This window comes from Propithecus coquereli, unplaced genomic scaffold, assembly GCF_000956105.1.
Source record: "Propithecus coquereli isolate 6110/MARCELLA unplaced genomic scaffold, Pcoq_1.0 Scaffold51, whole genome shotgun sequence".
Lineage (NCBI taxonomy): Eukaryota > Metazoa > Chordata > Mammalia > Primates > Indriidae > Propithecus > Propithecus coquereli.
In genome coordinates this window covers 6,898,190-6,925,116 of record NW_012150952.1, presented here as the reverse complement: position 1 = coordinate 6,925,116, position 26,927 = coordinate 6,898,190, and the positions used below count along the sequence as shown (strand labels likewise).

The 26,927-nt window shown below is 41.2% G+C and overlaps 1 protein-coding gene across 1 annotated transcript in view; it reads left to right on the top strand.

Annotated features, from left to right (window-relative positions):
- The window catches only part of TPGS2 (tubulin polyglutamylase complex subunit 2), a 52,366-nt gene that overhangs the window by 22,521 nt on the left and 2,918 nt on the right, over positions 1-26,927 (top strand). Inside the window, exons 2-6 of the mRNA XM_012656583.1 lie at positions 7,730-7,809; positions 15,319-15,406; positions 17,323-17,451; positions 25,278-25,391; positions 26,217-26,326. Of these exons, the coding sequence (XP_012512037.1) occupies positions 7,730-7,809; positions 15,319-15,406; positions 17,323-17,451; positions 25,278-25,391; positions 26,217-26,326 (521 nt within the window). The remainder of the gene's footprint in view (positions 1-7,729; positions 7,810-15,318; positions 15,407-17,322; positions 17,452-25,277; positions 25,392-26,216; positions 26,327-26,927) is intronic.

Here is a 26,927-nt window from a genome sequence, read left to right as displayed (position 1 = left end):
AATTTCATTTAGTTCTGCTCTCATCTTAGTTATTTTTTTTCTTCTGCTAGGGTTACACTTAATTTGCTCTTCCTTTTCCAGTTCCTTGAGACGGTTTATTAGTTTGTTGATTTATATACTTTCTGTCTTTTGGATGTGAGCATTTAATGCTATTAGTTTTCCTCTTAGGAATGCTTTTACTGTATCACATGGATTTTGATAACTTATGTCCCCATTATCATTTAGTTTAAAGAATCTTTTGATTTCCATCTGGATTTCCTCCTTGACCCAGTAGTCATTCAGCAATAGATTGTTTAATTTCCATGACTTTGTGAGGTGGCGAGTGTTTCTGTTGGAATTGAATTCTAATTTTATACCACTATGGTCTGAGAAGATAGATATATGGTATAATTTCTATTTTTTTAAATTTGTTGAAGTCTGATATGTGGCCTAGGATGTGATTGATTTTGGAGAAAGTTCCATGAGCTGATGAGAAGAATGTATATTGGGCTTTATTTGGGTGGAATGCTCTGTAGATGTCTGTTAGACCCATTTGTTCTAGAGCTCTGTTTAAGTCCATTAATTCTTTGCTTATTTTTTGTTTGGAGGATCTTTCCAATTCAGTCAGTGGGGTGTTGAAATCCCTAGCTAATATGGCATTACTGTTTATCATGCTATTTATATCAAACAGGGTTTGTTCTATATATCTGGGTGCTCCTGTGTCGGGTGCATAAATATTAAGAATTGTTAAGTCGTCTTGTTGATCACCATTATATTTACTTTTGGTCACCATTTACTTTTGCTATTTTAAAGTTAATGTTGCCTGATACCAGAATCGCTACCCCCACTCTCTTGTGGCTTCCATTTGCCTGGAAGTTTGTTTTCCAACCCTTGACCTTGAGTTTGAAAGCATCTTTCTGGGTTAGATGCATTTTCTGGAGACAGCAGATACTTGGCTTACAATTTTTTATCCACTTAGCCAGTCTATGTCTCTTCAGAGGACAATTCAAGACATTCGCATTTATTTAGAGGATTGATACTTGGGGTAGATTTCTGTTCGTATTGTTGGGTAAATTCTTATTGTTTTGCTTTACCTCTCGAGCCATTGTGGAATCCAGGTTCTGGACTTTAACTCCTGAGTGATTTTACTTTGGTAAGTGTCTATTACGCTGTTCAGTGTATAATGCAGGTCTGAGTAATTCCTGCAGGGCAGGTCTGGTCTTTGCAAATTCCATCAGTGATTGCTTGTCGGAGACAGTCTTTACTTCTCCCTAGTATATGAAGCTTAGTTTTGCTAGGTAAAGAATTCTAGGTTGGCCATTATTCTGTTTTAGAAGATTGATGATGGGTCCCCAGGCCCTTCTGGCTTGTAGGGTTTCAGTTGAGAAGTCTGCAGTTAGTCTGACAGGTTTTCCTTTGTAGGTTATCTGTTTTTTTCATCTTACTACTCGAAGGATTGCCTCTTTCGTGTTTATCTGGGCCAGTCTGATAATTATGTGACATGGTGATTGCCTTTTCATGTTAAGTCTCCCAGGAGTTCTGTGTGCTTCTTGTATCTGGATATCTAGGATAGCCCACATTTCTTGTATGTTTTGTTCTCGTCTCTCACTTTTGTGTCCTTTTTCTTCATCTGATTTGTTTAGCACATAGGCATTATCTACAAGCTCTAAGATTCTTTCCTTTGGGTGATCCATTCTATTTTTAAGGTTTTCCACTGTGTTTTAAAGTTCCTTGAATGCCTGTTTCATTTCCAGGATTTCTGTTTGGTTCTTTCGTAATATTTCAGTTTCTTCAGAGAATTTTTCATTCATTTCCTGTATTGTTCTCGTGGCTTCTTTGGGTTGGGTTTCTATTTTCTCTTCAATTCCATTGAGTTTCCTTACTGTCCATATTCGGAATTCTTTATCTGTCATTGTAATCATTTCATTTAAATTAGTATCCATTTTTAAGGGTCTAATGATTTCTTTTGGGGATGACTTTACTCTTTGATCTTTCATATTTCCTGTGTTCTTGCACTGGTTCTTTCTCATCAGGGTAGTTGGTCAAGAACTGGGAGTGCCAGGACTGTTTCGTGCCCCTAACTTCAAGTCCCCAAGGGACGTTCCTTGACAGTGGTGGGAAGAGGTGTGCTGGTCTTGTATTGCCTTAGAGGTATTTTAGCAAGTTAAGTTACCTCTGACCTGTTGTCTTCACCTCTTGCCAGTGGAGATTAGTGAGTTTGGTCCACCAACTTAAGCTCCCATGTGGTGAATCGCACTTGTGTGTATAACTCCACTTCCCTCTAATAGCTTGAGATGGAGGGCACTGTGTTGAGCTATAGGGTTACCCTCTCTGTTGTTGGTTGTAGATTACATGGAGGAGCCAGTTATTGAGGTAATCTGATGTTTCTGTGTCGGTCTCTGGTCCTATGGATGGGGAATACTAATGCCCCAATCTTTAGGAAGGGTCTTGCCACTCCCGGGGGTTACTTGGACCCTCTTCGCCCGTAAAGTGGGGGTAAGGGCAAGATGGATCGCAGCTGATGCCTACCAGCCTGGATATGTGTGCTTCTATGATTGCTTGATCTACCGCTAGGGGGAGCTGCTAGTATGTTATTCAGGGCTCTTCTACCATGCTTCAGAGGCTGCTTCTGATGGGAGTGGTCACTTGGTGCACCTGCTGGGGTCTCTGGCCAGGATTTTCCTTCCCTGACCACAAACCCCGCTGTTGGCAGCCACCCGGATGCGGAGAGCAGGCCCCAGAGTTAGTTCTTATTAGATGACCTGAGCCAGGCCAAATCAATGAGCTGTCAGTTATTGATCTGCACCAAGGCCCTGCAGATTCAAATGCCAGTCGCACAAGGAAAGCGGCTCTTGCTTTTCCCAACCTCCAGGGGCGGAGCACTCCAAGCCCAGTGCGAAAGTCGCTGGGCTAGGGAGGGGTGATGCCCAGCATCTGGGGATCCCACAGGTGGTGGCCTCTCACTGCTGGAGAACTAGTGTTGTGGGGAAGCACTCAAGATTCGCCCACCGACACAGGCCGCGCCTAGCTTGCCGAATCAACAGGATGTGGAAGGGCAGAGCCAGCTGCACCCAGTGCAAGAGTCCCTGGGCTGGGAGAGGGGTGCTGCCCGAAACCATAGCACACTGCACTGTCCAAGTTGTGGACCCCAAAAATGGTGGCCGCCCACCTGCAGAGAGCTAGCACTAGGGGAGACTGCTAAGGAATTGGCAGATGCCAGTTCAGCGGGCTGAATCAACAAGACAGCTGCTGTCTCTTATGGGTCACAGTCCTGCAATCTCGCACCTGTCGGGCAGAAGGTCTTGCTCTTTCTGTCCCACCCCGAGCCGGCCTAATGACAATTTGCAGGGGTAGAGCCCTCTTTTCAGTGTTCACCTCCTTTGTTCTGGCTCCACCGACCACCAGAGGCTAGATGCCTGTCTCCAAACTCCCTCCAGTGGTCGCAGGAAGTGATCACTCAGACAAGTCCCTCCCCCGCCCAGTTCACTCCTAGCACAGAGCACTGGGGAGTTCAAGATGTTTCCCACTATTGTCCCCTCTCCACAGAGCCCAATGTCTTGTGCGGCGATTTTGCACCAACTTCAGGCACATCCCTGTCTGAGTGGGTGTGGAGGTCAGTGGAGGAGCCCAGCTCCTCCTGTGGGTCAGATCCCACTGCAGTCGCTGGCTGGGCAGGTGTGGCCGTTCCACGCCCTACTCTCTATTGTTTATCTTGCACTCTCCAGACTTTGCGATCATACCTCCCATTCATCTTTTTTTCCCTGCATTGCGTGTCCCATGCTGTTTCTCTGCAGTTTTACAGTGCTATTCTTGCAGGGGAGCAATCCACTTGTATGTAGCCATCCAAGTTCTTCACCTCTTTCTCTGGGAGCAGAGAGCCAAGAGGTCACCTCTACTCTGCCATTTTCCGTCTCATCTTGTCTTGTCTCTTTTTTCTTCTTTTTTTTCTTCCTTCTTTTCTTTCTTCCCTTCCCCCCTCACTTCCTCCCTCTCTTCCCTCCTTCCTTCCTTTCTTCCTTCTTTTCTTGCTTCCCTCCTTTGCTCCTTCCTTCCTTCCCTCCCTCTGGGAGCAGAGAGCCAGGAGGTCACCTACTCCATCATTTTCCAACCAGTCTCTTTCTTTCTTTCCTTTTCTTTCTTCTTTCTGGACAAAATCTTGCCCTGTCACCTGGGCTAGAATGCAGTGGTGTCATTATAGCTCACTGCAACTTCAAATTCCTGGGCTCAAGTGATCCCCCTGCCTCAGCCTCCTGAGTAGCTGGGACTGCAAGTGCATGCCACTGTGCCTAAGTTTTCTATTTTTAGTAGAGACAGGGTCTCACTCTTGCTCATTCTGGTCTCGAACTCCTGACCTCAAGCGATCCTCCTGCCTTGGCCTCCCAGAGTGCCGGGATTATACGTATAAGCCACTATGCCCAACTTGTTGCCTATCTCCAAAATGAGGGTAATGATGCCTGTTTTACAAGATTGTTGAAAGATTAAATAGGATAATTTATGCCAATTCCCCGTAATAGAGCATTATACAAATGGAATTTATTGCATGCCCTTCTATTTCTTATCCCCAACACCTCCTCCCCACCAGTGCTGAAGTACTATATTAGATAAAGAAGTCTCTACAATGGATATTTCGTAAGCACCTTACTATCTGAAAGTTACTAAAATCCAAATGTTGACCAGTTGGCCTATCGTGAGAGTATTTTAAGCTTAAGTATGATATGACTCCATCTGCAGTGGCATCATAGTAGTTCTGACTGAGCCTATAGCCCTTTCATATAGGCCTGTTATAAACAGTAAATAATCGTATGTGTCCTCTTGCAATCCTAGACACTATCACTGCCCTGTGAGTGTAGTCAGATGACATCATTATACAACCAGCCAGGTTATTGGCAAAGAATTCTGTATTCTTATTCTCCTGTTCTAGTGCAGGTAGAGTGGTAGGTTACTAAGATTAAATATAGACTTTGCATTTGTATAGGATAATCACTAAAGGGCTATGCCAAGGAGCATGCACCAGTTTTGCACATAAGCTTGCTCTTTCTCAACTAGACCTATGCTTAGAATCAGAGAATTGGCTTTGTGGCTTAACCTCTCAGGCTCAATGTCCTTATCTGTACAATGCAAATAATAACATTTATTATCCACTGTCTTGGCTTGGGTAGAACGATGCCAAATGGGACCACTCTTGAAGGGAGAGACGGCATCTTCCACCTCAGCCAATCGTGGACATAGCAAAGACTCACCCCTGGTTTAATGGCTTGAAGCTCACAGTGTTTTTCCACCATGCTTCCCAATATTTTAGAAAGAATATTGAATAGAAGGCAGAAAAAAATCATGTAACTATATGGTACTTTTCATTTTTCCAAAGCACTTTCATTTCTGCTTCCTCTGCCTACCCTATCAGGGGAAGTAGTAGTATTGAAGGGAAGTGAAGACCCATCTAAAGTCACACAACAACTAGTCAGTGCATGAAACAAGACTAGAATAGAGTCCATAATGATTAGTTCCTGTATTGGGCTGTTGGTGCATCCTAAGGTTTGAGTTTTCTGACAAATTGGAGGAAACTTTATGATGCATAAAAAGGGTACCGGTGTAATTGTAGAATCAGTGAACCACATAAAACTAGAAGTCCCTTACCATATTCCTAGAAATTTTAAACACTTAATACAATGTTTCTGTTTATAGTATGCCATGGCCTCATAGTAAATAACCAAGATATAGTTCAAAATAAAATGTAATTAAATATAAACATGTATGGCTCTGACCCTACATGAGAATGGGATGAGATATCAGGAAAAGCAGAGATCACTGTGCTGAAAGGCTTTCATGGAGGAGATGCAACTTGAGTATGGCCTTAAATAAAGTGTGAGTAGGACTTGGGTAGATGAACAGAAACATGGACACATTTAAGTATAATACTAGAAAGGGATCTAGCATAATTGAATATGAGTACAGAGTTGGGTTTTGGGGTCCAGAGGGATGGAGCCAATGAGGAAACTGACATTACTGAAACAGAATATATGGACTATGAGGTGGAAGAAGATAAAACCAAACATCTATAAGGCCCTTATCATTATGACCAAAAGGAGAACTGAACAAGATTGGATAGGAAACAAGCCTAGGTAGGGGCAAGATCCTCTAGCAGTGTCCCCTGAGGATGGATTAGGGGAGGGAAAGTTAGTCTGTGGCTGTGATTTCATGGAGGCTTGCAGTGATTGTGGTGAAAACAGAGCGATGACAGTGGAAATAATCCACACACTATCATGAAGAGAAAGAGTGGTGGATAGGCTTTGTATTAGTTTGCTTGGGCTGCTGTAAAAGGTACCACATACTGGCCTAGAACAGCGGTCCCCAACCTTTTTGGCACGAGGAACCAGTTTCATGGAAGATAATTTTTCCACGGACTGGGGAGTGGGTGGGGAGTTCAGGCTGTGATGTGAGCGATGGGGAGAGGAGTGGCTGCTTTGCCCACCTACTGTTTACCCCAGTTCTGCTGTATCTCCTCCCCAGTTCCTAAGTTTCATGGAAGACAGTTTTTCCACAGATGGGGTTGGGGAAATAGTGGAGCTCTGCAACCCAGTTCCTCCCAGGCCGCGGACCGGTACCAGGGGGTTGGGGACCACAGGGCATAGAACAACAGAAATTTATTCTCTCACAGTTCTGGAAGCCAAATGTCTAAAATTAAGGGGTCAGCAGAGCCATGCTCATTCTGAAACTTGGGGGAAAGGATACTGCCTTGCCTCTTCCTGGTAGTTTGCCCACAGTCTTTGGTGTTCTTGTCTACGGATGCATTACTCCAATCTTCCATCTTCATGTGGCTGTGTTCTTTCTGTACATTTCTCTTCAGATTGTGTTCTTTTTTTAAGAACAACAATCACATTGGACTAGGAGTCTACTTCGATATGACCTCATCTAAACTAATTATATCTGCAATAATAAGGTCATATTCTGAGGTACTAGGGATTAGAACTTCAACGTATCTTTTTTAACAGGGGACAGAATTCAAGCCATAACAGCTTTTATGACAAATTTTATGTCATAGATTAAGGACTTTAAAATCTCGATTCTGTGTGTGTGGCCACAGACAAGTGGAGAATATGAGGGGAAGTATTGAAATCTATTGTATTCCAAGGTGGCTTCTTTTTCACCTCGGAGTGAATGGTAGAACACAGCTCCACAAAGAGAGGTAGACCAGATTATTTGGAGAACTTTCTCTGCTTCAAGGATTTAGACATATGACTTATTTTGTTCTAAGTATATTTCTGGATGGAATTCATTTTTCATATTAGCCTAGCTTTTAAATCCTGGACCTCATAAAGTAGAAGATAATGTTCAGGATAAGTTTTATTTAAAAGTAAATTTAGCAAGCAAGTTTTATGTCTTTGAGGTGCTATTCTTTATTCCTTTTCACCATCAGTATATAGTTTAGCTCACTAAGAAGTTCAGTGTGAAATCACTAGGAATGTGGAATTCATTCTGTTGTTTGTTCAACAAGATAAATGAGCAATGATTGAGTGTAGAGCACATTCTATTGATGTCCTCTGTACCAGGTAGATTACATAGTACTAGGTTATGGGACTCGGTGCCTTTGAGAGACCAACCAGTTCTTTGCTTTCATCATGAGTATAATAAATGTTCATCAGAGGGATTGGATATTCCTAGAGCAGTCATCAACAGTTAATCAATGTCTAGTGTAGCAATGGTTGACAGTGGACCAATTGCAACTCTTCAGTCTCTCTTTTTCCTCCTCCAGAATCTTCCCCAGGTGTGACAGAGGTGACCATCTTAGAAAAGGCGCCTGCTGAACGTCATATGATTTCTTCATGGGAACAAGTAAGTGTTACCATGTCGAATCCTTACCTCCCAACAAAGAGGTCAATTTAAATGCCCCTAAGAAAGAAAGATTAGGGGAGGAAACCTTATCTCATGCCACGGCTACCTTCAAGGTAGAGTTCACCCTTTTCCCTGTTCCTGTTCAGGCCACTTAATACTTCCTTTCATTCCATACCAATTCTGCAGCATGGAATGTCTCCTTTGAACCCTGCTGTCCTATGGAAGCAGTAGACATTTGAAGTTGTATACAACAAAGCTGAAAATCCAGTTAAGAAAGGAAAATATATAAATAAGCATCATGCTATTCAGAACATGGTAAAGTGTTGCAGATAACTACTAACCAAATTTAAAGCTAGTGCTTTCCAATCCTCCTCTGAACTTTAATTCATTTATTCAATAAAAGATTTAAGCTACTAAAATGGGCCAGGCATTGTGCTAAGTATTGAGCCCTGGGAATTCAATGGTAATTTTTTAAAAGGCACTGTTCTTACTGCTTGATTTTATTGTCTAAGACTGCAATCCCTAACCCCCGGGCTGCAGACTGGTACTGGTCTGTGGCCTGTTAGGGAACCAGACCACATAACAGGAGGTGAGCAGTGGGCAAGGAAGCAAAGCTTCATTTGTATTTATAGCCATTCCCCATCGCCCACCTGAGCATCACCACCTGAGCTCCGCTTCCTGTCAGATCAGCAGCAGCATTAGATTCTCATAGGAACATGAACCCTACTATAAACTGTGCGTGCGAGGGATCTAGGTTGCTCACTCCTTGTGAGAATTTAATGCCTGATGATCTGAGGTGGAGCTGAGGCAGTGATGCTAGCACTGGGGAGCAGCTACAAATACAGATTATAATTAGCAGAGAGGTTTGTGTAATTATTATATATTACAATGTAATAATAATCAAAATAAAGTGCACAATAAATGTAATGTGCGTGAGTCATCCCCAAACCATCCCCTCCTCCCCCAGTCCGTGGAAAAATTGTCTTCCATGAAACCGGTTCCTGGTGCCAAAAAGGTTGGGGACCGCTAGTCTAAGACCTAGTATAGTATAGATTGTTACAAGTATAATTATGAACTAGACTGAGTACTGTGAAAGTGAGGTAAAGGGACCATTGTCAAGATGCCCGCCCAAGTCTGGAAGTTGAGAAAAGATTTTCCCAAAGAAGCTATGAGAAGTTGTTAACCAGGCAGATGAGATCAAGGAAGAAGAGGCTTTCAACATCTGTGAAGACTTCACAATGGGAAAGATTACATTGCTCTGCGATCACAAAGAAGGAACATGGGAGAGCAAGGGGGAGAGAGAGAGCTCATCAAGAACCAAGGCATACAAGGCTTTATGGGCTCTGAGGAGTTTGCTCTTTATTAGGAGAGCCATTGAAATGTTTTAAGTAGGGAACTGCAAAGGTCAGATTTCTTCTTTGGAAAGATCACTAGCTATAGAACAGCAAAAGGATTGGGGGACAAGAGGAGCATGCAAGAAATTACCCTGCCATTTTATAAGTGCCTGCTAATACACATCACATAGGTTATTTTATGGTAAAGGAATAGTAACCTTGCAAAGTGGGTAGTGTAGTATCTCCATTTTATAGATGAAGGAACCGAGGCTCAAAGAGGTTAAAGAATTTGTTCTGGGTCACGTAGCTACCAAGAGGCAGAGCCTAAATTTGAATTCAGAGTTGGCTGCATCTAAGCACATGCCCTTCCTGCTCTACACCAAGCAGCCCCTCCAACAGAGGACAACACTGTGGGAGTCTTGCCCTCGGCAGCCAAGCAGCCCATGGGTGTTTGTTCAATCCTGCCAGCATGACTCCCTCCCTGGGCTGAACCAGTGGCAGCTTTTCTAGCAGTTCAGTAGGTGAAATTGATCTAGGACCTCAGCTCAGCAGGACCGCAACTTTTCTCACTCATCTTTTACCCCCATTTCTACTCTTAGCCCATAATAGGAAAAGGGAATTCTAGAACAGTGTCTATTTGTTGAACTTTTATTGGCTAATCGTGTCAGAGCCTGTTCCTGGTGCTGCTGCTAGTCTGCCAGTCTGGCCTTGTTGACATTGTTTGTTACGAATAACATTGAGAGAAAAGATATGATCCAGTACATCCCTTTTGATTCTTTACAGGCTTTAGTCAGCCCTTTATGTTGAACTGCCTCAGGGCTCTTTTGTGAGAATGAGATCCTAGTGTTTTCCTGTCTGCTAAAGACCTGGAGGTCAGAAACGCCTGGTCTAAGGTGGAACATCATTAAGGCACATTGTGTTACTTATTTAATGAAGTAATTTCTGAGGCATGTTCTTCATTGTGTCTTCTAACAGATGTTCTCCAGGACTCTTTAAAGAGAAGACTTTACCCATTTGTCCCAATTTTACTTATTATACTGTAGTTTATTCATTTGGAGCATGTTTCAGGGCTAGAATGCAAGGGATCTCTTGGGATGTAATCTGCCTCCTGACAATGAAACTTTATTGGATTCTCCTGACACTTAGGAGAATGCAGTTGCAGAGGTCTGAAAGGATTAAGGGGTAAGCATGAGAAAAAGAGATTTTTAACTAACTGAGACAGTTAATGGAACATTTTCTTCAGACATACTCAGTTGGGGGAGTATCTGTACTTAGATACATTGATTTGGAATTTTCCTTTGAGTCGTTTAGTTAAAATATCTCAGATCTAAGCACAAATATGCCAAATGTAAAATATAAACAGTATTAGGATCAGTAATGTAAAAATGTTTGTTTCATCCCAGCTTGGTTTGTCTGGGCTTTTTGAAGGTCTATGGGATGCTTGGAAGCTAAGAAAGAGTTTTGGATGTGTACTTTGGTTTTAAGATTCAGTTTTTATATAACAGTGTTTTTTTCTGATTATGCTAAACAGAAAAGAACATGGTCACCATAAAAATTTTTTGAAAATGCAGAAGATAAAGCAAAGTCCTCTAGGGTTTTACCACCTAGACATAACTATTTTTGTATATTTTTGGTGGTTGTGTGTAGGTGGAGGGAAGGCAATGGATAGGTCTAGGGATCTGCTATAAGTCTGAATGGGAAGTGTTCCATGGGCTCCTTGAAATGTATGTCAGCTGTATTAAGTATGTACATTTTTCCTGGGGAGAGATTTCTTCAGATTCTCAAAGGGGTTCATAGCCCCAAAAAACTTAAGAACAGGTTTTTGTATAATTTTTTTAGTCCAAATGGAGCAATAGTCTATGTGCTATTTTGTTACCTATTTTTGTCTAAGAGAAAAAGAGGCAATGGAGGGCAGAAGTTTTGAGCTGGTCTGAAAGTCCCTGTCCCACTTTCTCACCCAGTGGGTTACTGAAGGAGAGCAGTCTTGGTAGGGCCACCCCTGACTTGTGCTTGCTTCTGTCAGTGATGTAAAGGTTCTTGCTAACAATGCAGAAAGGAATTTCATGACACACACACAACCGAGCCATAGTGGCAAGTTTATTGAGTGACAGTGGACAGGCTTAGGAAAGGCTTGTGCAGAAGCAAAAGTATGCTCTCAAGAAAGAGTGTGGGCAGGCTCGAGAGGAGCAACTGCCCCAAACCCCAAGCAGTTGCTGTTTTAATTTGTTGAAGTCAAAGGAGGCTGGGTGCTCAGTGTTCATTCTGTTCTTACTCATATATAATGGGGAAAGGTCGCTTTGTACTTTTGCAACACTGGGAAATTAATGGCTCTTCCTTCTCCTCAGGTCTGTTTGTTTAAGGGCTATTTGTTTGAGCCAGTTGACTAACTTTTCCGTTCCCTCCTCCCCTTGCTCATACCTAACTGACTACCTACTCTAACATTTCCAGAAGTGCCCATTCCAGACAGGAAGATCCCAGGGGGCTGATAAGGCATACTTCTCTAGAGGACTGACCCTAGAAACGTGTGTCCTTGGAGACACCTCATCTAGGGCACAGCCTCGATGTGGTTCACCTGGTGTCCACAGCTGCATAAATATAGCTGATGAGGCCCTCCAAGAAAAAGCCTACTACTTCTGCCCCTTTGGGCAAATGGAACACCGTTAAAGCTGTGACATGTCATATCACTTATTTAATGAAGTAATTTCTGAGGCATATTCTTCCTTGGGTCTTGTACCTTGTCCGGGAAGCTCACTGAAATACGATATAGTGGTAAGGCTATGGAGGCATTATGATGTGGGGAAAATATTCTGGAGTTAGAAGTCTTTTGTCAGCTCTGGACCCTTGGCTAGGTAATGTAACTTCTCTGAGACTACATTCATCATCTGTAAAATAAGTGGTTTGAAATCAGTGTTATTGAAGGACTCATCCAGCTGTAATCTAATATTTTGTAATTCTGTGGTACAAATCCAGGAAGAAAGGTTGACAGCTAAAACCTGAATGACCATATACTTGCTGCAGCCCCCTAAGGTTAGAAGAAAAAGTAAACAAACTCTTCCCATTTTAATATATTTCACCCTATTTTGTTCATCAAAGAACAGCTTCAGTCTGGTCGGTTTTGTGCAGTTATATGATTCATGTTCCTGGGCCTGTTGCCTGCTTTTTGTAATGATGGTACATAGTAAGACCTAGTGTCTACACTGAGCTTTTCATCTTTCAGGCCATGAAAACATCTGCCTCTTAATTCTCAAAGCATGCTGGTGCCAGGAGAGTTCTGTTATTATTAAGCATTTCAGTGACATTTCATAGTTGCGGAGTGCTCTACAATTCTTGATTGGTTAGGCTCTCCAATTCCCAGCTAAAAATTCAGTTTCCTGATGGTGAAACTGTGGCCCACAGAGACCAAATGATTTGGCAGAATTTCCCCTTTCTTTTCAGTCTCACTTTTTTACATTCTATTGAGTGGATTCTGAACCTTCTTGCAGATCTGTTCCTTACAGTCCCCTGCTATGAATTTATTGTTAAGTAGGGGAAGTCAGCCTGTGACACCATGTCACTAGTGGCTGTCTCACCTCGTGCTCATACTCTGCCTGGTAGCTCCTCAGTGTTCTCCTCCACTGGTTAGTCCCTCTCTAGGGCTGCACTTCCTCCCTCTATGCTGGCAGCTTCCCCACAGGGTCTTTCCATCTCATTAAAATAAAAAAATAATTCAGGTTTAGGTGCCACACAAAAATTTTAAAAATAAATAAATCAAAAAAATTTAAATACCTTCAAATTGTGTCTCCCTCTAGCTACTTACCCATTTCATTTGTTCCTTTGGACATCAAGCATGTAGAAAAACTACCTAAATCAGTGATCAGGAAACGTTTTCTTCAAAGGACCAGATAGTAAATAGTTTAGACTCTGTTGGCTCTGCTGTCTCTGTGACAACTACTGATTTCTTTATGACTATGTTCAAATAAAACTTTTTTATTAATACAAAAACAGGTGACAGGGTGGAGATACCCCGTGGCCATAATTTACTGACCCCTAGTCTAAATTACTGTCCCTTCCCTACCTTCCCAGTTACTCTTCATCCTACCACAGCCTCTCTTTCTGTACCACCATTCCATCAAAATCACCAAGGATCTCTGCATTGCAAAAGCCTTACTTCATCTCACTTGACATCTCTCCTGCATTTCTCAGGTTAACCACTCTGCTAGCTCTCTCCTCCCTTGGGTTCTAAAGCACCGTTCTTATAACTCTGAGTTGCTGGCCAGGGCAGAGGGGCTTTCAGGTTACCACTTTTGGGTACCCTGCAAGCCCCACTCAGAAGAGCTAAACATGGTAGGAAGGGACTAAAGCACAGCAGACCTGCTCCAGGGGTGCCTGGGGCAGAAAGATCTACAGCAAAGAAGCAACAGAGCCTAGGGCTGCCAGTCATTTATTTTAGAATGACAATGAGCACTTAATGTTTTTCATGAATTTGATTTACTAGATAATTTTTATGTTTATATTAGTATTGGAAATGTGTATTAAATATTTGAGTTCACTTTTTTCTATTTTTATGAATTTTGAATAATTTTTAAATACTGGTATAAAATAATACCAAAATTTCCTTCTTGGTTAAAATAAATACCGTAACAAATGTGTTATAATTGCTATTAGAATTCTTCAGCCTAACTTAAAGAAGAACGTTGCCAAATAGTCTACCAGCCATTCTCAGCTGGAATCTCATGGAATCCCTGTTAAGGCTGGTAGACAGTTTCCTTATCTCCACCACGAGATGGCAGTAGTGATCAAAGTCTCAAAGTGGATGCTGGCCTTTCGGGGCAACAGAAGAACCTTGTCAGAACATTGATAACTGTAGACTTCCTGTGTGAAGATTCCAGGGGTAGGAGAAATGAATTCTGCATGCACACTTTTTCTCTCTGAAAGCACAGAGAATGTAGCCATACAGAAAGCACTAGGAGCAAGCTCTTAACTCCAGATAACTTACTAAGAAAATAAATTAGCCCAAGGAATCCAAGAATCCAAAAATGACAGCTATTGTCCATTTAGTAATCTAAAAACACTGTTTAAAATTACCCACAAGCTTGAAGCTTTCTCCTCACCTATAGTTCTTGAAGATACTGTGATAATAATTTCCTAGTCTTCTCTCTTCCAGTCAAGCTCATACCCCCTCCTACGTCCAGTGTTTTATAGATGCAGTCTTAGTGTTTATTGTTGAACTTAGATTCACAGAGTTTAAGTGACACGCTCAAGCCTACTCAGTTAGTGGCAGAGTTGGGAAGTGAACTCGGATCATCCTGCTATATTGCATTTCTTCACACATTGGGTACCTAGAACTGACTGGATAGTATAACCTAAAATAAACTTGATGTAAGCAGTGGTCAGCATCACATCTCAGAAGGGTCCAGTAAGCCAAAAGTATGGACAGAGTTACTAACATGCTGCCTCTTTGCCTCTATAACCATATCACAAAGTCACTCTAGGGGGCCCAGGAAAGGAATTAGAGAACTCATCCTTCTGCACCCTCCAGGGATTTGAGTTGGCTACAGAAGACTGGTCAGGCCTGTGCACAGATGTGAGTTATTTAGAAGTTAGGGCTTGCTCATTGTATCTTCTGAAAGGTTACTAAGCTATCCCTTGGTTCTCTCCCCTACCAGTTTGGATAATTTGTTATCCATATGAAATAGTTGAATGTAACCTTTGTACTTTTTTACTTTCTAAGAATTGTCAGAACTATTAGAACAGGTTCATTGCATTAAATGCTCTGGAAATATATACTATTCATTTTTAAGATGTTCTCATTTGTCAATTTGTTTCAGAAAATAATTTATGAGCATGGATCTGAAATTTATGGCAATGATTGCTTTGTTCTAACATTGTCACACTTTACCTAGAACCTCCTCTCTCACCATGTTCTTCTGTCTCTTCTTCAGATAATGCACTGAGGACATTATCATGGCAGGGCAGACACCTAGTCTGCTTTATAAGGTGAAGCAAAAACTAAGGTCAGACTGGTGACTCTGTTTGCAGAAACCAGTGCCTCTCTAATAGAGTTTTGTAAGTAATACCAGAGTCTTCCTGACTCAGGGATCTGAGACATGGTAAATTGTGTCTCCAGTGCCTTGAGGCATATCCCTGTTCCCTCTTTCCCAGCCCTGACCTAACATCAGCTGCTTTGTGATTCTAGAAGAATAACTGTATGATGCCTGAGGATCTGAAGAACTTTTACCTGATGACCAATGGCTTCCACATGACATGGAGTGTGAAGCTGGATGGTGAGTTGGCTATTTCCCTGGCTGAGAGGTTGGGTGGGACAAGTCTGAAGGCCCTTACAACTTTTGAGTCTTTGAATCTGGATGGTTTTCATGGGTGCTCTCAAGTGCCATGTCCAGAAGCTGTGATTATCTCCCAGTGCTAACAGATACCATCATTGCTTCATCCACCACCACCCATGCCAGAGTCTAGCCAGTCCAGAACTGGAAGCTCAATTTAGAGAATTCCTGTTTAAGTGGGGTAGAGGAAAACAATAACCATTACACAAAAAACCTAAGCCATCTCAAACTAAAAGCCTCAGAAGCCTCCACCTCGGAGCAAAGCCCTCAGAGTAAGCAGCAGTGACAGTCTCCAGTGTTCATGGGAGGGACTGGTTATCTCTTTCAGGTTCCTTCCTTTATTCCCACCATCACGAAGACCTTAGGGCTCCAACCCTTTGCTTCTCTCTCTCTTACCACCTCATCCTACGTCACAAGCTACCTCAGTTGACAGGCCATCTTTAGCCTTAAATGTGCCAATGTGGGGACTTACAACTTTGTTCTTAACAGAGATTCCAGATACTATGTGGACATAAAAGGCAGCACTGCACATTTAGGTGAAGACTGCTATAAAATTTCATAAGCTAGGAAACCCTGATTTAACCACCGGAGTCCAGCCCATTCCTGGCACAGACTTCCCAGCCCCACCATAGGCCTTTATTGCCTCTGACTCCAGTCACATCCCCAGGTGTACCTAGGCCTTGGAAAGCACCCCACAATTCCCCACTGCTGTTTCTAAGAATGTAGTGACTTTTGTTGCATAGCACATCTACAGAGCTGATTTCTCCCTTTCATTGCCTCTGCCTTCTGCCTATATACCCAAGTTCCCTTTTTTGGTGATTTCCAAAGCCTTCTTGTCTATCTCACCCAGCTGACTGGAGGTACTTTTTATAGCTTACTAGTGAACATTTAACATTAGCTTTTAGTTTAGAATCATTTCCTCCTGTGTCCTAGAAACCATCTTTGTCACCAGCATCAGAACCCTCCCTTATAGCATGGCTGTGGCCTTTTGAGTCTGCAGCAACAGAGAGGGGACATAGACTAGACTGACAAGCAGACTTTCCCTCGCCCGCATCATGAGACAGACTGGCCCCTTCACAAGCCTGCCTCAGAGAACTGTTTCATGAGTATTTTATGAACGAGTCCCTGTTCATTATTGCAGTACCTTCTCTAATTTAATCTTCCCTATCCCAGATTTTTACCTATTCTTTACTGCAAAGCTTAAGTCAGTAACAGAAAAGGCAGCAGAGGCAGCTTCTGATGTTTTCCTCTTTAGTGGTCTTTTCTTGGACATTCCATTATATATATTCCAGCTGTTTTATCGTCTTCAGCCATTCCAGTTTTTTCAGCAGTCAGGTAAGGAAAACATGCAGTCTTCCTGTTCCTTATTACACCCTAATTACAGAAGATTAGAACCAAGCAAGAAGAATGCCAAGTTCTCTTCATTGAGTAAGGGAAAATGGCAGGGAGATATTATATAATCAAAGCTATTACTCCTTTGGAAAGTATAACTCTTTATGCAGAATACTGGCTCAGTAAGGGAAGGAGGGAGCAAAAACATTTTTAAGTCCTTTACTCCTTAAACGGGGACCCTAAGCCCATATTTCCCAGTTCTTTTTGAGTATTCCCTTTTAAAATTTTATTCAGCTCCACCCTAATGCATGCAGTGGGGGCTCTTCATCACCTGTGGCCCCCATTTTCTTTTTTTACATGTAAGGTTGGTGTTTTGGGGTTTACAGTGAATGATCTTCCTTCCATCAGATTCTTCAGCCACAGGGGCAAACAATACCTGGGCTTAGGTTATTAAAGCAGATGCCTTTGTGATAACGATTGTAACCAGGCTGTTACTCCATGTAATTCTCCTTATTATGTTTCTACAGAGCACACCATTCCACTGGGCAACATGGCAATTAACAGCATCTCAAAACTGACTCAACTCAACCAGTCTTCCATGTATTCACTTCCTAATGCACCAACTCTGGCAGACCTGGAGGACGATACACATGAAGGTACGAAGAAAATGCCAGGGTTGGTATCTTTGTTTTGTTTCTAGCACCCAGCTCAGTGCTTGGCACATAGTAGGCATTTAATGAATATTTGATGAATGAATGAATGTTATAGAATGTATGTCATAGAATGAATGTTAACTTTACTTAACATGTCGGGGGACGTGGCAGTCTAAACACAGCTCCTTTCCTGCCTCCAAGCTCTTTGTCACTTCTGAGTGAAATGGCTTATAAGCAAATAGTTGCTAAAATTCATGAGCAACTGGGTGTAAGTGAGGAATTCTTCAGTCAGAATTGTGTTTGGCTACATATAACAGAGATGCAATTATAATATTTAAGCTAAATAGTGTTTTATTTTTCTCATAAGAAGAAATCTGGAACTAGGCTGGTGTAGCTGCTTAAGAAATTTAGTGATAAAGTCTCCCTCTGGCTCAGCTTTTGGATATGGTTTTCATCCTTATGGTTGAGGAATGTAGACTCTACTTCCAGGCTTCAAGTCTCTGTTCCTGTCAGGAAGAAGAAGAGTAAAAGGCAAAGGGCAAAAAAACTGGCTTTTGGCAGAATCACTCACTTTTTATCAGGAAAACGATAGTTTTCTCAGAAACCCCTCCCAATAGCTAACTGGCTACCCATAGTTACAAGGGAGTCAGTAATTTCAGTTGTGCAGTATGGCCTCCTCAGTCAGAATTGGTTTTAATTAAGAAAGAAATGGACAGTAAATAGTGAGTAGGCAACTAGTGTCTTCAATACTAAGACCTTGGGGTTCATTGAGGTCCTGGCAGAGAAAAGTGATACAAGGCTTTCTCCCTCAGTTGAACAAGCAGCTGGAGAATGGGATGAGAGGAGTACAGGGGAAAAGACTGGAGAGTGATAGGTCCTGAGAAGAGCCTATGGTTCAAAGATCTGTGGAATCCCTACAAATTGGAAAAAGGTCACATTGGCTTCATATGGGGTGCTAGGGCTTCTCTAAAAGGCAAAGAAGCAGTTAAATAGGTAGGCTGAGTCTTCCCTGTTCTTGGGGCTGGATGAGTAGAGTTAGATTAGATAATACAGAGGCTTCAAGGGTCCTCAGCAAAAGGACTGAGCCAGGGTAGGGACTACATTGCCTTATGTACTCACAGAGATAAAAACCACTTGGCCTTCTGGCACCTGCTGAGTTCATGCTTTTTAGGAAAGTCAAACAACTATACCTAAGTTTAATTAAACTTTAACAGAAAAATATTGACTTTTCTCAGGGGACTCAGCAGTCAGAGGGGAAGATGATCGGGAAGAAATATCAGAATACACAACCAGCCAGGCATGGTGGTGCACTCCTGTAGTTCCAGCTACTCAGGAGGCTGAGGTTGCAGTGCGCTATGATCATGCCTGTGAATAGCGACTGCACTCCAGCCTGGGCAACATATGCTAGAGGACACAGATGAAAACCTAAATAAGAACACTTAAGGAGACTTAAGACCGCACAAAGACTTCCTGTCAATAAAAGAAAGTAAAAGATTCTCAAACAATTAACTAAACATATTGAAGGAGAGTATAAACATTATTGAGACCTGAGTTGGCCTGAAAAATCAAGTATAAAAAAAGCACAAATATATCAATTTAAAAGAGGAAAATTATGAGGAAAAAGGTAAGAGGGTAAGAAAAATTGAAAATCGATTCATGACACCTTCCACTGGAATTACGGTTGCTTAAAAAAGAGACAAAAAATAGATAGAAAGGCAATAAATACAAATACAAGTTTCTGCAGCTTGAAAGGCCTCACCTAGACCCAAATTGAACAGATGAGAAAATACAGACACCTGTGCATATCTTGATATGGAAAAAATTATGAGCTTCTTGGCACAAATTACTTATGAAGGAATAATAATCCGACTGACGATGGAAATTAGAAAATAGTGAGAAAGCATATACAGTTACTAAGAGAAAAGGAGTGAAAATCAAGGTTCCTATATATGCAGACCAAATATACCTCTCAAGGTATAAGGAGGATATTAAAGACCATAAATATTCTAACCAAAAAACAAATGGAACCAAATGAAGATCTCAAGATGTGGATACATGAAGACAAAAGGAAATAAGGGATTAGTGGACCTCCTATGAGAGAGAATAGGTGTGTATGCATGTGTTTAAAAGTAAATCTTACTACCTAGGAATGCGTTGTATAACTTTTACATAGAAACTCTTGGAACATATTGCAAAGAATATTCTAAAAAGTGTTATGCCGCTGTCAGTTAAACCTAAAAGGTGAAGAAAGAGGCCATACATAAGAGGGTTATAGGTTAAATTGTATTCCCCTCGAAGAAAGTTATGTTGAAGTCCTTACCTCCAGAACCATACAATGTGACCTTATTTGGAAATAGTCATTGCAGATTTAAGTAGTTCAGATGGGGTCATACTGGAGTAGGGTGAGCTCCTAACCCAATGTGACTGGTGTCCTTCTAAAAAGAAGAAATTTGGACCCAGGCACACACAGGGAGAATACCATTTGAAGATGAAAGTAGAGGTTGAGGCGATGCTTCTATAAGCTAAAGTATACCAGAAATTACCAGCAACCCACCAGAAGCTAGAGGAGCGGTATGGAACAGATTCTTTTCCACAGCTCTCAGAAGGAATCACCTTTGTGAATACCTTGATTTCAGACTCTGAGCCTCCAGAATTGTGAGACAATAAATTTCTGTTGTTTAAACTACTTGGTTTGTGGTGCTTTGTTGCAGCAGACCTAGCAAATTAATACAAAGACTGTTCCAGAAGTCCTTATAGTGGAGAATAGAGGGAAAAAGAAGTAGAAAGTGAAAAGCCTCATCTTACTGTACGGAAGAAATACTACACTTTAGTGGGTACGATAGAGTATCTTGGTGTATCAATTTTCTATTCTGTATACCTCAGAGTACCACAAATTTAATGGCTTAAAACTCCACAAATATATTATCAGTTTTAGCTATATATTAACAGTTTCTGTGAGTCAAGAATTCGGCTACAGATTAGCTGGGTCTATTGCTTAGGGTCATACCAGGCGAAATCAAGGTGTGACCTGGGACTTTGATTTCATCTGAGGCACAGGAACTGCTTCCAAGCTCACTGTGGTTGGCCATTTTCAGTTTCTTACAGTTGTGGGACTAATGTCCCTGTTTTATTCCTGGCTTTTGGCCAGGGGTCACAGCACCTTTAAGCTGTCCTCAGATTCTAGCCACTTGACCCTCTCACAACATGGCAGCTTACTTCTAAGCCAACAGGAAAATTTCTCTCCAGAGTGCTACGACAGTCTCGTTGAATGACTGCCCATCATATTCACAGGTTCTGACCACACTCAAGAGAAGGAGGGGATTATATAAGGTGTGTACACCATGGACAGGAATGTTGGGGGCCACCTTAGAATTCTGTATACCATACCTGCATAGGGAAATAATGTTATATTGTTTTTAAATAAGTATACAGTCATATAGATTTTATCATGCAAGCAAAAACAACAAAGAAAAGAAGATAACCACCAAAAGAATAAAAAATTACATTAAAATATCCAGTCTAATAAGGGCAATGTCAAATGACATGAGGAAAAAGAAGAAATAACATTATAAAATAATTAAGAAATATAACTTTAAGATGAGAGGAATAAAATAAAAGAGATCAATCACTAGACTAAATGTGAGAGATCAAATCTTCTTTTGAAAGACAGAGACTATAGGATTGATATAAAAAGCAAAACTTATCTATATATCGTTATCCAGAAGCACACTTAAACTGATGAAGAGACTTCCTCTTATGGTAATGGGAGATAGTTAATTCAGAGCAGCCTTCCTGCTGAAGACAACCAAAAGCAGGATAAAATTTTCAAATCCTCTTCCTTAAAAGCATCAAAGAGCTAATGAGCCAATGAGATGTAATACCAGACTAACATTCAGGAGAAGACAGAAATCCAGGGAAGAGGCTCAACATGTAAAGTTGCTTTGGCCTAGGATATATTGTTCTTTTGAAAAGAGGCAATTACACTGCAGCAAAACTGAGAATTTGATCCATTGTGAGCCCGGGGAATAAAATAGAGTCCACGGCCTACAAAAGATGGCACCATGAAAATCACCCTTCCCTTTGTGTTGGCACTGTGAAGAGCTGTACCCTGGGAGACAGGATGAAACAGAAGTAACCATTCTTCATGTGGACTGAAGCTCAGTGTGTCCTAGAAAATGTTAAATCCCAAAATCAGACTAAATTGATCCCAGATTACTAATCTTCTCATGGGCCTGGCAAAAATGAAAATTCACTCTAAAGAAATGTTCTAAAATAGATTGTGGTAGTGACAACTCAGTAAATCTACTAAACACCAGCCACAGTGGCTCATGCCTGTAATCCCAGCACTTTGGGAAGCTGAGATGGGAGGATTGCTTGAGCTCAGGAATTTGAGACCGGTCTGGGCAATGTAGTGAGACCCATCTCTACAAGAAATAAAAAAATTAGCTGAGTGTGGTGACATGCACCTGTAGTCCTAGCTTCTCAGGAGGCTGAGGCAAGAGGATTGCTTGAACCTGGGAGTTGGAGGTTGCAGTGAACTATGATCATGCCACTGCACTCTAGTCTGGGTGACAAAGCGGGACCCTGTTTTAAAAACAGACACACACACACCACTGTAGAACTGTATACTTTAAATGAGTGAATGGTATGGTAGGTGAATTACATCTCAAAAAAGCTTTTATATAAAAAGAAAAGTTCACCATATAAGGAGAAAACATGCTAAACCTCAAATTGGTTTTATAAGTAATTTTTCAAAAAGTAATTTCTACTAAAAAATAACCAGGCATATGAGGAAATACAACCCATGAACAAGAACCAGCACAAATAACAGGTAACAAAAAGAGATCACTGGTGGTTACTAGAGGATCAATGGGGAAAGGTGAGACATTGGTCAACAGGTATGAAATTTCAGTTAGAAGGAATAAGTTCTGGTGATCTGTTGTACAGCATGGTGACTGTAGTTAATACTAATGTATCATATATTTCAAAATAACTAAAAGAGAAGATTTTAAATGTTCTCCACAAATGATAAATATTTAAAGTGATGGATATGCTGAGTAGCTTGATTTGATCAGCCACAATGTATACATATATTGAAACATCACATTGTACCCCATAAATGTATACAATTATTACTTGTCAGTTAAAAATAAAACTTTACATTTTTTTTAATTAAAAAAAAGAAAAACAGATCCTCTAGTACTCCCAGGAGCGACGGTATTAGATACCGGCTATAAAACAATATGCTAATGCATACATGGAGATAAAACCAAACTAAAATTCAGGGAGGAACTGAAAACAGTGGCATTGCACATTTGAAACAAAGAAAATTCAAACATTGACGTGCTTACAGTAATGACATGACAGAGTACCTTTTACCAGATCAAAGCTTCTGCAGATAATACTCTACACTCTGGAAAAAGTTTAGAAACCATTGCCTGGAAGGACTGGAGAGTAACCAAAAACAGGCAGAAACTAGAGTGGTATCTACAATTGGCAGAAGGAACCACACCAAGTGACTTTTCTATTTCTACGACTTTTCACCTAGGACAGACCCCAGTCAGCACAAGACAGGGCTGTTAAACCTTGGTGGGAACCTATAATCTAGACTTCTGATTTCATCCAACATAGATAACAAGAGACCAGATTTCCTCACACCTGGAACAATAACAACAGCAACAACAACAAAAACCCAAACAATGGTTTTCAAGACACTGGCCATCAACCAACAGAGGACAATGAGCCCTGAGCAATGGGAAACAAACAAGGTGAACCCTACAATTTCCCTAGCATACTACCTTGAGAGAGTTTCCAGTCCACAGTGTAGAATGGGGGACCCAGGGTAGGATCCATTGCACTCCCTGAGTTGAGAAGACAGAGCTGAGAGTCCGGATAGATCAAGGCAGCTAGAGTTCACAGAACTGAGATAGATAGGAGAATGATGCATAAAGAGAAAACTCCAGAGATCTGTAGAGGGTCCCCCTCAAGTATTTAGCACGTAACTGATAAGCACATGCATGTGAAGAAACTGCTGAAAGCCAGGGGACAAAACCACGCAAGATGATTACAGGGAATAATGCCCAGTACTCACACAAGACCAGGAATAGTGCCTGTTTCTACCAGACAGGCTGAAATACCTTATAATTTACACAGCATTAGATATAGTACTCAAAAAGGTCTTGTCTCAGTGATGGAGAATAATTAGCTCTAGGTCGTGCCTGACAAATCTTAAGAGCAAGGCCCAAAGTATCTGTTTCCAAGTAACTTAACTGTGTTAAAGAACAGAGCTCAAGAATATTTACAGAAATACGAAAACATCGAGCACTCAGCAATGGAAAATTAACAATTTCTGGCCCCCAATCAAAGATTACCAGGCATGCAAAGAAGTAGAAAAATATGACCATAATCCCTTTTTCTTCTTATTAATTGAAACCAATCCAGCAGTGACACACATTTTGTTAATAGAATTAGCATATATGTTTACCTTTGCTTTATTGGTTAAAAAAAAAGAATTAGCATGTATGGACATTAAAGTTATAACTTTATTACATATATCAAAAAATAAGTATAGACATGGAAGACATATTTATGTCTATCTATATAATATATATCCCAAATTTAACGTTGAGATGAAAATGAGTTTCTAAGATGAAAAGTAAACTGGGTAAGAGCAACAGTGGCTTAGACATTGCAGAAGAAAAGATTTGAGAACTTAAAAGCATAACAATAGAAACTATCTAAAATGACACAGAAAGGAAAAAAATGCATATTTTTAATGAAAAGAGCATCAGTGAGCTGAGGGACAACAAACGGTATAATAATATATATGTAATTGGAGTCCCTGAAAAGAAAAAGGGGTCAGGGGCCAGAAAATATTTGAAGAATTTAATGGCTCAAAAGTTTACCAATTTGATGGAAACTATAAACCCACATATCCAATAAGCTTAGTAAGCCAGGAGCAAGAAACACAAATATACCAAGAAACCGTAATCAAATTGCTCAAATTCAGGGATAAAGAGAAAATCTTACAAGCAGCCAAAGAGAAAAGAACTTACGTATAAAGGAACAGAGATAAGGACAGCAGCATATTTCTCCTTGGAAACAATTCCAGCAATATAAAATACTCAAAAAAGTTATCAACCCAGAAGTTTATATCCAGTGAAAATATCTTTTTTTAAAAAAGGCCTTTTTGAAAAGCAGTCTGGCAGCATCCATTCTACTGCAGAGAATCTGTCCCATATAACAAAAGCACCAGAACATAAGGACACGTACAGAGATGATTATTGTGTCATTCACAGCAGAATAATGATAGGTGAATGCCTTTCAACGGGGATAGCAGAATAAATTAGGGAACATCCACTCCCACAGACTATCAAGTAGTCATTAAAAAGGATGAATTAGAGTTACACCACATGACTTAGAGGGCTTTCCACATGGTATTGCATAGAAAGCAAGATTCAGATCATGTGTTTGATATCCCATTTTTATACAATAAACAATCCTGGGAAAAGGAAACATTTCATCAGCACCAAGCCATCGAGATTGCTCTGCCTTTATGTGGTCCTGCTCCCAAGTTCAGTTTGCTTTCCTCATGCCTCCTTTCCCCAGATTCCCTAACACTGCCTGTTGATGATGACGAAGCCCAGGCAGAAGGTCATGGATGAGATCCAGGACATTAATTCACATACAGAATTTATTTGAAAATAATATTTAAATATATGTCTGAGATAAGGCTTTTTTCCCATTTTTTCATCCTAGCAAAGTTGGATGTATAATTATGGGTTTGAGTTGAGTTGTTTAAACATTCCCATTAACTTCTGGGTTTGCAGCCAGTGAGGACCAGCCAGAGAAGCCTCACTTCGACTCTCGCAGTGTGATATTTGAGCTGGATTCGTGCAGTGGGAATGGGAAGGTTTGTCTTGTCTACAAAAGTGGAAAACCAGGTAAGGATCATTTACAAACATGGTCCTGTCATTTGGCTATGGTCTTGCCTGACCTTGCTTGTCAGCCGCCACACAAAAGGCACATATCTCCTTGGCCTCCTCGGATGCTACCAGGTCTCTTACATGTGCTATGACCCAGAAAGCCCCTTTGATCCTCTCTGAGCATCCCCCTCTAGGCTAATGACTAGAGTCATTTATCCATCTTTATTTGTGAGTTACTGCAAAACAGTCAATGGGATTAGGATAATAGATGAGTAAAAACTAAAAGAAATAGTCATTTTGTTTATAGACTCCTATGGCAGATTCAGGCAACAGATAAGCATCCAAGAAATAGATTATCTTTTATTTTTCTTTACTTCTATATCTAGGCCAATTAATAGCAATAAAAACCTGAATTACTAATGGACCTTCAAGACCCCAAATGGATATCAAAAAAAAAGTCTCTGTGCCCTTGAGCAGCAGCTGCCACTTGGCCCCATAATAACATTTAAGACCCTGGTCTAGGGACTGTGAAACCACAGAGCTAGATAAGGCCAAGCTCTCTTCAGATAGCTCCTCATGTAGGGGTGAGAAGGTATACTAGGATTTACCTCTGGGGGAAGGAGAAATCGTCTCTAGCTGGAGGAATCTTTCCAAAGTAGCCTTTGAGCTGCATGTTGAATTATGGATAGGAATTAGCTATGGGGTGGGGAGGGGGATTTGGTGGTGTAAAAAGGGCATCAAAGGAAAGGGACAAATGGGTGACAACTATGCCACGGGAAAGTCCAAATGATTTTCGGGAAATGACAGATAAGTTCAATTCAGTGGGCCACACAATTCACCTAGGGGATGAGGAGATGAAGCCAGAAGGCCAGTGGCTCCTTCTCACTCAGAGCTTTGAAAGCCAAGTAAAGGAGTTTGGACATAATGTGGAAGACAGTGAAGAATCAGTCAAGGTTGCTTAGGAGGATGCTAGAATTCAAATGGAAAGTCTACGACCACAAGCAGTTTGGGCAAAGAGACTGGATGGATGACAGAGGCCATTTAGGGAGATGTTACAGCTATCTAGACAGCAGATGAAGGAGGATAGGCTTGAAAGGAGTAAGCATAGAATGTCAGGAACAGGTGTGAGGCAGGAGCTGGCACGATAACACTTGCTTCAGCTCAACCAGGACATCACAGTAGCACCGAGAGGATTCTCAGGAGTCAGCTGCTCTGAGCTCCTTCATGGTCGTTTTTCATAGCACTTTTGATTACTGAGAGAGACCCCTTCAGAATAGCCCAAGTCAATCAGAGTTTCTCTCCATCAGGAAAGCTGAGACCACAGAATGTACCCACTGGGGGAAAGGGGAGTGCTGATTACACACACAAAAGGAGCAGCTGCTTAGATAGCCTGAATATTCTTCCAGATGGTGAGAGCCAGCAAATAGATTGGTCAACTGATCTATTTGCTTGACACAGTGGCTCACATCTGTAATCGCAGCACTTTGGGAGGCCAAAGCAGGAAGATCTCTTGAGGCAAGCAGTTTGAGACTGGCCTGGGCAACATAACAAGAC